At 47.5% G+C, this 8,789-nt stretch overlaps 1 protein-coding gene across 1 annotated transcript in view; it reads right to left on the reverse strand.

Moving 5' to 3' along the window:
• The window catches only part of AOAH (acyloxyacyl hydrolase), a 98,949-nt gene extending 90,544 nt beyond the window's left edge, over positions 1-8,405 (reverse strand). The window contains exon 1 of the mRNA XM_059655861.1: positions 7,976-8,405. Within this exon, the coding sequence (XP_059511844.1) occupies positions 7,976-8,102 (127 nt within the window). The 5' untranslated portion in view covers positions 8,103-8,405. The remainder of the gene's footprint in view (positions 1-7,975) is intronic.
• Between the last annotated feature and the right edge of the window lie 384 nt (positions 8,406-8,789).

Consider the following 8,789-nt stretch of genomic DNA (forward strand, 5'->3'; position numbering starts at 1 on the left):
AATAGAAACACCTGCCACAGAGATCTGCTTCCGGGCGCAGTGCAGGGAGACTGCAGCAGACTGCACCGCATCATCCTTTAGACGTGAAAGGGAACTCTCGGAACGCTAATTATTCTCATATCTGCGCTGGCTGGAGAGGCAGCCGACTGCAGAGAGCGGCCTGCTAGAGTTCCCGCTGTCCGAAGCCCACACTTCACTGAAAAGCCTTGAAAGCACCTGGCAGTTGAGAGAGCCTGGCTCCCTGTGACTGCACTTCCTCGTTCCCCCGAGGAGGAGCACGAGTGATTCATTACATGGTTAGAGTGGACTTTACAGCTCCCAAAGTGGACTGCATACATTAGCATCTCATTCCAGCTCCGCCAAGATGGAGGCACCACTGCTCCACGAGGTTAGGTGCGTGGGAGCGGGGGCTGGAACCCAGTGGGTACTGAGTGAGTCCCTTCCAGGTGCCGGCGCTGTGCTGGGCTCTGAGCTCAGGCTGAACACACACTGGTATGGTTCCTGCCCTCTTTCAGGTTATGTTGAGGGAAAAGGGATCATACATAAGTAAACACAATTATAGATAATTTTAGGTTCTCTGAAGAGAAGGAGCAGGGTGGAGTAACAGAGGGGAGTGATGAAGAGGTGGTCGAACCCTTCTTAGGTAGAGCCGATAGAGAGCGCTTCTTGGAAGAATACATAAAAAAGTGGCTAATGTAATGGAAAGGAGAAAGCAGAGTGGGAACTGGGCTGTCTTTGTAGGCAGGGAGCGTTGGTACCCACTTCAAAGCAATGAACCTGGTGCCAGAACCCACTGGTGGGAGATGAGGTGCGGGGCTAGGTGGAGGTCAGGACGCGGGCGTCAGAGATGGCAAAAGAGGTAGGGATTTATCCCGAGAACAATGGGAAGTCAAGGATGGCTTGGTGGAGGGGCTGCTAGATTTGATCTGTGCCTTTGGAATCTCATGCTGGCTATCATGGAGGAAAGAGCTTAGGGGTGGGGGTGGGGCAGAGGTGGGAGCAGAGAGATGAATTAGGAGACTATTTTGGCCCTGGAGAAAGATGGTGGGTTGGCTAGACCACTGTGTGGCGGTAGGGACAGAGGAAAATGGACAGACTTGGGATGGACTGAGGAGGTTGGCCTGATAGGATTTATCCATGAGTTGATGGGAAGAAGTGTGAAGACAAGTGACAATCAGAATGACTTCTTTGCTTCTGCTTTGGGCCCTGGGAGGTGTAGTGGAGCCACACCATGCCTGGATTTGGGTTCCTGCATCCCTGTTGGGCCAACATGAGTTTGTCAAGGGTGTCCCCTCCCCAATATTCCTTCAGAAGCACCTGAATTCTGTTCGCCTCAGATTTCCCTGGTTGGGTGGGAACAGGGGATATGATTTTATATTTAGTAATTTTAATGAACAACTGTCATCCCAGGCCTTTCTCATGTTGGTGAGAAGAAAAAAGGAAATAAGAACACAAGGTATGAAAATCATCACTGAGAATGACCCAACTGCCTGCCTCGTCCCCCTGAGATGTTGGTTACTGCACCAGAGACGGCAGCACACAGCCCAGTGTGAACACTGCACCTCCGTCCTTCCTTCTGGGCGCAGAGTAGGTGCCTAACAATTGCTAGTTTCTATCTCACCTGCTGAGTCCATCATGGGGCAAAGGTATATTCTCCATAAACTCTTTAAAATAGAAGCTCATGAACTTATCTTTAAAAAACACTGTAATATCAACAATGTTTTAGCTTTCCTATGGTTGCTTTTATTTTTTTTTGAATTGCAGGTATTTAGTGTTTTCACTACATTTGGGAAGATTAGGCTCTGTGGCCTTTCGCAACCACCCCCTGAAATATCGTTTTTATGAGAAAATGCTCACTGGGTTCCAAACTGCTAACTTTCCCAAGAATGTTGGCAATGATGGTGGCACCATATCAGATGGTTGCTGGTGAGAACAGGGCTGAGGGCATGCCAAGGAGAGCAGGGCCCAAGCCAGGGCAGGGAGAGACCCTGCACAGGCTGTGCTGAGAGGTACAGGATGGTTGGCTTGGCTGGTTTAGAAATACATTAAACATTAATAATAAAGAAACAAGGGTGAAGACACCAGGAGCCATTTCATCCTGTTATGCATTCAACACCTACTTATGAGCACCTACTATGTGCTCAGAATCTTGAGGAGACAAAGACGAATAAGAGAAGTCACAGACCAGGAGGAAAGACTGATGACTAGAAGAACCATCTGGTCATTGCAACCTATAAGTGCTGGGGTACAGGGATCTGTGAAAGCTGTGGGACCACAGAGGAGGAAGGACCTTAACTCTGCCCTGGGAAACAGTGATGGTCTCCTGGCGGAGCTGAGCGGTAAGGAATGGGAGGACCTCACTTGACAGAAAAAGGCAAGAAAGGCCTTCAGGAAGGGACTTGTAGGTGAGAGAGAGAAGGGCTGGCCAAGGCTTCCTGCTGTAGAGTCCAGAGCATAGATCAATGGTTTTCAGAGATTTTGCTCTGTGCCCCCTTGAAAAATGATGTGCCCCTTCCACATATTAATGTATGTTTAAATATTATTAATATATATATATATCAATTTAAATAGCTGCAAAGGGTATAATTTCAGGCAGATTGTAGATATTACAATAGGAATAATACATTAATCTTCTACATATATCCAAAAAAATCTAAATATGATAGTGATTTATACGTATTCTTATCCACTTAAAATATATTATTAAACTGTTCTTTCACATTGAGAAATTTATGTTGATAATTCCTCTCTTTGAATTCATATTTCAATGAAAAGTCTACTTCTTTGCATTTTTCATCAATTATCAATTTTATCCCAATGTAATATACTTTAATGGTTGAAAGTATTTTATTGGGCACACTATTATACTTCTTAACATCAAAAACAGGTATAAAGTTTAAGATTAACTTCCTGTTAATATAACATCTAAGTATTAAAAATTCTTCTGGATATAGTTTCCTTTATTAATAAAATTCGCTTATCTAAACAATATATATTGCAACTTGATAAACAATTCCTAAATAGTAAAGGTAAATTAAAAAAAATATATATGTATATCTTTTATTGATTTCAGAGAGGAAAGTAGAGGGAGAGAAAAACAGAAACACCAATGATGAGAGGGAATCATTGATAGGCTGCCTCCTGAATACCTCCTATTAGGGATCAAGCCAGTAACCCCGGGCATGTGCCCCAACTGGGAATCAAACTGTGACCTCTTGGTTCATAGGTCAAGCACTGAACCACATCAGGCAGACATAAAGGTAAATTTTCATTGAAATTGCATCTCTTAATAAGAGGAGATACTCCTAAATAAGTCATAAAAATATGATTTACTCATATAAAATGACAAAGTTCAGGATCACGTCTGTTCCTCTTTTCCATTTAAAAAGTAAGTGTCAAGAAAACACATTCACTTAACAAAGTAAATGGTAATGAAAGGACTTTGATATAGTAATGTCACTCAATGCATTAACTCCTTCTCAGTTAAATGCCAAAACGTGTAGAGTGATCTATCATAGAAAATTATTCCAAATGATCTGTCACTTGACAACTCTATTAAGTCCCCCTTCAGTTGTGTTGAAAGCCAAGAACGAGAAACTACCTGACTCGCAAGAACATTTGTTACCTAGTCACTCTCTCGGTTTCTGGGAAATATAAGAAATGTTTTGCTAAGACTTGTCTTTTAATTATGTCTATTCACTTGGAGAGACCTTGTTAAAACCTAACAGACTCAGAAAAAATGGGCAAGCTGAACCATTGCTCTTTTCAATGCACTTTTGCCTGTACAGTATTTTAAGTAAAACCTTTTATCTTCATGCACACTTCATGTGTATTTCTGTCGAATGCTGGATCTGCAGAATTAGTTCATTAAGTTATGAAAAATGTCCTTCATATAAACCTCTATAAATGGCATATAAATGGCCAAGTAGGCTCTTCACATTAAGTGGCGAGATGACGAAATGTTTTCTCTTTCAGTGGTAGGGGTGGCTTACGAACAAGTGTTCAGCTACAGAGGAGGAGAGAAAGTGAACTTTCTGTATATATAAGTTGTGATCATAAAATTTCAACCTCTGCTGGCTGTTTCTAAATCTTATTTTTGCCAGTCACACGGTCATATTACCATTCACATTGGCTTGAAAACATAGGACCACCTTTTTTAATCATTCAAACTATGAAGTCCTCTCTGACCATTTTATGCGGGGTGTGGAGGGGGGTGGAAAGAGGGGGTTTTAACAGAATCTGAAGACATGTTACATATTTAAGTAAACATGAATGAGGAGAAAAAACTGTGTTTTTCTTTGACCTTTTATAAAACTTCCTGAGCACCAAATAGTGCTAAAAAAAAAATCCTTGATGAATTAATTTAAATGTCAATGACTTTGGAACATAAGGATTACTTTGCCTCTAAATCATCCATGTAAAGAAAATGATGTTTTGCAAAAAATAATAAACATGGCTCATTATTAATTCTATCACATTTGATAAGTGGCAGAGAGGGGCCCAGGAGAGCCATGTTGGCTTAGTGAGCAAGTGGGATGTCTAGTTCAGTGCACACGCACTATGGTAAGTTGAAAAAGAGCCCACTGGGGCTTGGTTCTGATACTGGGTTATGTCCAAGACCGTGGCCTCCAGGTGTACTGTGCGGGTCCCACTGCAAAGGCTCCTGTGGGGCGGGAGCTGGGCTGTTTGTGATGGGGAGGTCGGCTCGATCCTTCAGTGACATCTGTGTGGCTCCTTTTGGAGTATCTCCATCCCCAACAATTCCCGCTCCGTGTTTTTCTGCCTAGCTCATGTTTATTCTCGCTACTTGTGATCCTAGGGGTTATACCCTCGCTAACCAACATTGGCCAGTGCCCCAACGTCTGGGGAACAAGATAAGAGAATGGCATAAGACAACAGCAAGATAACAGAGGCAATGATTTTTTTAAAATATTGGACTTAGATATGACACACAAAACACAAAAGACAAAAGAAAAAAATGGATATATTGGACTTCAAATTTTAAAACCTTTGCATTTCCACGAATACCTCAAGATTACATAAGAAACTTTCACAATCCTATATAATAAAAAGGTAATATGCAAATTGATCCTAACTGCAGAACAACCAGAACGACAGCTGGACCAGTCACTATGAGGTGCACTGACTACCTCTTGGTCCCTTTCCTGGGCTGGCAGGCTCCAATCGTGGATGGCCACCACGGCAGGTGCGGGGCCAGTGAGCGGGCGGGAACAGTCAACCTTTCGGTCCCTTCCCCTGTTTTTATTGATTTTAGAAAGAGAGGAAGGGAGCGGGAGAGAGACAAACATCAGTTGGTTGCCTCCTGCACACCCCTCACTGGGGATCGAGTGCACAGCCCAGACATGTGCCCTCACTGGGAATAGAACCAGTGACTTCTCAGTGTATGGGACGATGCTCAACCACCTGAGCCATAATGGCCAGAGCATCTTGTATGGCTGCAGTGCAGCTCGCCTTCTCTTGCCCACTCCGCTGCCTTCAGTCCCTCCAGGAGTTTTCCCCAACAGCACTCCTCAGTCAACTCCATGGGCTCAAATTTCTGAGTCTGGTTCCCCGAGGAACCACTCTGAGACAGTAAGACACCGATTTGGACCACCTGCAGCAGCTGGCTCAGCCACAGTCAGAGCTCAGTAAATGCTGATCACACTGCAGGCTCCTCTTGTGCCCACCTCTCTGGTTGTGACGACGACAGGGGAATAATCATCCCTGCAGTTAGCCAGAAGCTGGGAGCTGGTGGGGAGATGGGTGTTACATCATCATCTAAGCGAATCAGGAACAGACTCTCCGAGCTCTTGGGCCATGGAGTATATATTTTTAAATATATTTTTATTGATTTCAGAGAAGGGGGCAGGAGAGATAGAAACATCAAAGATGAGGGAGAACCATTGATCGACTGCCTCCTGCCTGCGCCCCACTGGGGATCCAGCCCACAACCCAGGCCTGTGCCCTGACTGGGAATTAAACTGTGACCTCCTGGTTCATAGGTCGGTGCTCAACCACGGAGCCACCGCAGCCATGCAACCACGGAGTATTTTTATGGACAAAGTGAACTTCTGTGGCTAGCAGAGATGGCCACAAATTCCTTGACACTCACCATCAAAAGGAGGGGTCTGTGTCTGCTCCCCATGAGCCTTTGGCTGTTTTGATTGATAGAAGGTGGAGGGGGTAAGGCTGGGGCAGTTCCCAGACCCAGTCCTTGACAGGTTGGCAGCTCCTAGCTCCTGTCCTTGGGAACTCTCTCTCTCTGGGGTCCCTGAGCTGCCACGTAAGAAGTCTAACTTCCCTGAGACTGCCCTGCCGGGGAGGCCAAATACATAAGCTGTGATGGACATCCCCAGCTGAGCCAACCTTCTGGCCACCCCCCTCCCACAATGCACCCAACATGTGAGTGAAGCTGACTTGGATCATCCCAAACCCACCCATCTTCCCTGTGAACCCCTTAGTGACCTCGGTCAATCCTACACGAAGCAGAAGAATCGCCAGCCAGGCTCGGAGAAATCCTTCACCCACCACATCATGATACAGCAGCATGGTCCTGTTTTAATTTGTGGTGCAGCAATAGGCAACCAGATAACCCCACCCTGGGCCCCCTCAACACCTCCTTGAACTCTCAGTGCCTCGCTGGGAATGGGGCAGGGAGGGGAATGCTTGGCTCATGTCTGCTTGAAAGCAGCGGAGGCCCAATACCTCAGACAACTTGCCTAAATCTAAACATTTAATTTGCAACCATCCTAGCGGTGGAACGTAATTCACTTGAGCCTTTCATCAGTGCATTTCCACTAGCCAGGCTGTAGGGTCTCGTTCTGAGGAAACGAAATGGTGGTAAATAATTGACAGAACCAAATAGGGGGTGAGGATGACCTCCCAGACATGGCCCCAGGGGGACACACCTCTGCGTCCAGGACTGTGGAGCGTAGACTCACAGGGAACCTGGGTCTGAGGTTTCAATTTAAAAGGAGACAATTAGAGGTGTGTTCACATCTAACCACCCAAAGTCGTGGTTTTTCAAGAAACAGGACTAATTTCAATATTTTTTTTCTGTTTCCAGAAATGTGTCAGTGTCGGAACGTGTGTCCGGATTCTCCATGTGTCAGAGGTGGCCATCATGCTTGCACATGGGGCTCTTTTTCTGAGTCGCTCATTGAATACTCGCTACGAGGAGTTCCGAGTCTCCTTGGCTCTAAGGACTGACCCATTAAAACACCTGCCACCGTTCGGAAGCTCCAGGGATAATACGAATATCGACGGTCTCACCCTACGTGCGCTTCTCTAAAAGCACCCCCAGAAACAACAACGCAACAACAACGTGGAAATACAATACTTCCATACAAGACAAAGGAGCCGCATCTCAGTCGGAGTTCGATGTTTCCAGGTGGCCCTCCCATGGTCGGCAACTCTGGGCTTCCTGGGAGAAAGGAGGAAACGGGGACCCTAGAGTCCTCAGTGTGTGCAAACACTCTCACTTTACATGCAAGATCCCCAGGCTCGCAGCGTACCTGGGAGGTGGGTGCTGTGTCTCATCAATAAGAACACGGAGAACTGGAGGGTTAAGCAGCGTGCACGAGGCCTCACAGACAGGGAGGGGTGGGCAGCGTTAAACTCAGCTGTGTCTGTCTGAGTTCAAGGTCAACCCTCTTTCTAAGTGCAACGCTACCTTCTGTAAGGGGCTCAGAGCTTCCGGCTTTGCTGTTGCCAAGCCAGGGTCAATGCCGATCACCAGCTCGGGGGATGGAGGGCTTCCTCACCAACCTGCAATCACAGGACGGCTCCTCTACAGGCCCAGGTGCGTGCAGTGCGACCCGCTCAGACCCAACGCTTTTGCCTGTTGGGGAGGCTCTTGGTGTCTCACTTGGATCTCACGGCGATGGATGTCATTAAATAGGTGATAATCTATGCAAGCCACGTTATTCGACCACAGTGCCATGCCCACATACAAATATGCAAATGAGGTACATACCCACGCAGGTGTGCCCCTTGGAGGGCCTGGCACCGGGCTGGTCATCGTGAGCTGCAGAGGCCGAGGTGTGAAAGGGCAGGAGGAGGAGCAGAGGAGCCACCAGAAGCACTTTCCGGGGGGACTTCATGTCGGGGCTCCGCACCAGAGGGGCCAGCCCGGCCGCAGAGCCGCTGGCTGAGTGAGGCTGACCTCGAGGCCTCAGGAAGGGGCAGTCTCGCCCTTCTCTTCCGTCCTCCGACTCACACTACACACACCCCACGCTCACACACACACTGCTCACTCATATGAGACGAATCAAGGCGCACACACACTCACACGTCAGTGGTCGCTACTGCAGATCCCCAGAGAGCCCCGGGCTCTGGGAGAGCGGGAGAGGGCCCGGCGTGCAGCTCTTCTGTGCTGCAAACTGCCCCAGAAGGAAAAGCCCAAGTTGCAGCCGAGGCAGGAACACGCATGTCTGTGCTTCCCCCTGAGGTCAGGGCCCACACCCCCGGAACCCCATGACTGCGGAATGGCCCCAGGGGGTGTGCAGGAGGCACTTCCCCTTTCCTTCTTGCGAAACGAAATTAAAACTAAAACTGCAGAAAGAAACCACTAAACCACAAACTCACAGCCTGCAGAACCGATCGTCTGTCCGCCAGAAGTCCTTTAGTTTTGCTGCAAACAGCTTTATCTGGGAGGTCGGGCGCCTTACTCTGCTGCTGGAGTTATTTCCTCTAAAGAAGGTGGATGAGTCCCCAAAGGGCCCGGCCGCCCGCGTGATGCGCAGGACAGGGGCAGGCAAAGGGGCAGGGGCGCGGCTGGGTGCTGAGCC

Source organism: Myotis daubentonii, chromosome 10 (assembly GCF_963259705.1).
Source record: "Myotis daubentonii chromosome 10, mMyoDau2.1, whole genome shotgun sequence".
Lineage (NCBI taxonomy): Eukaryota > Metazoa > Chordata > Mammalia > Chiroptera > Vespertilionidae > Myotis > Myotis daubentonii.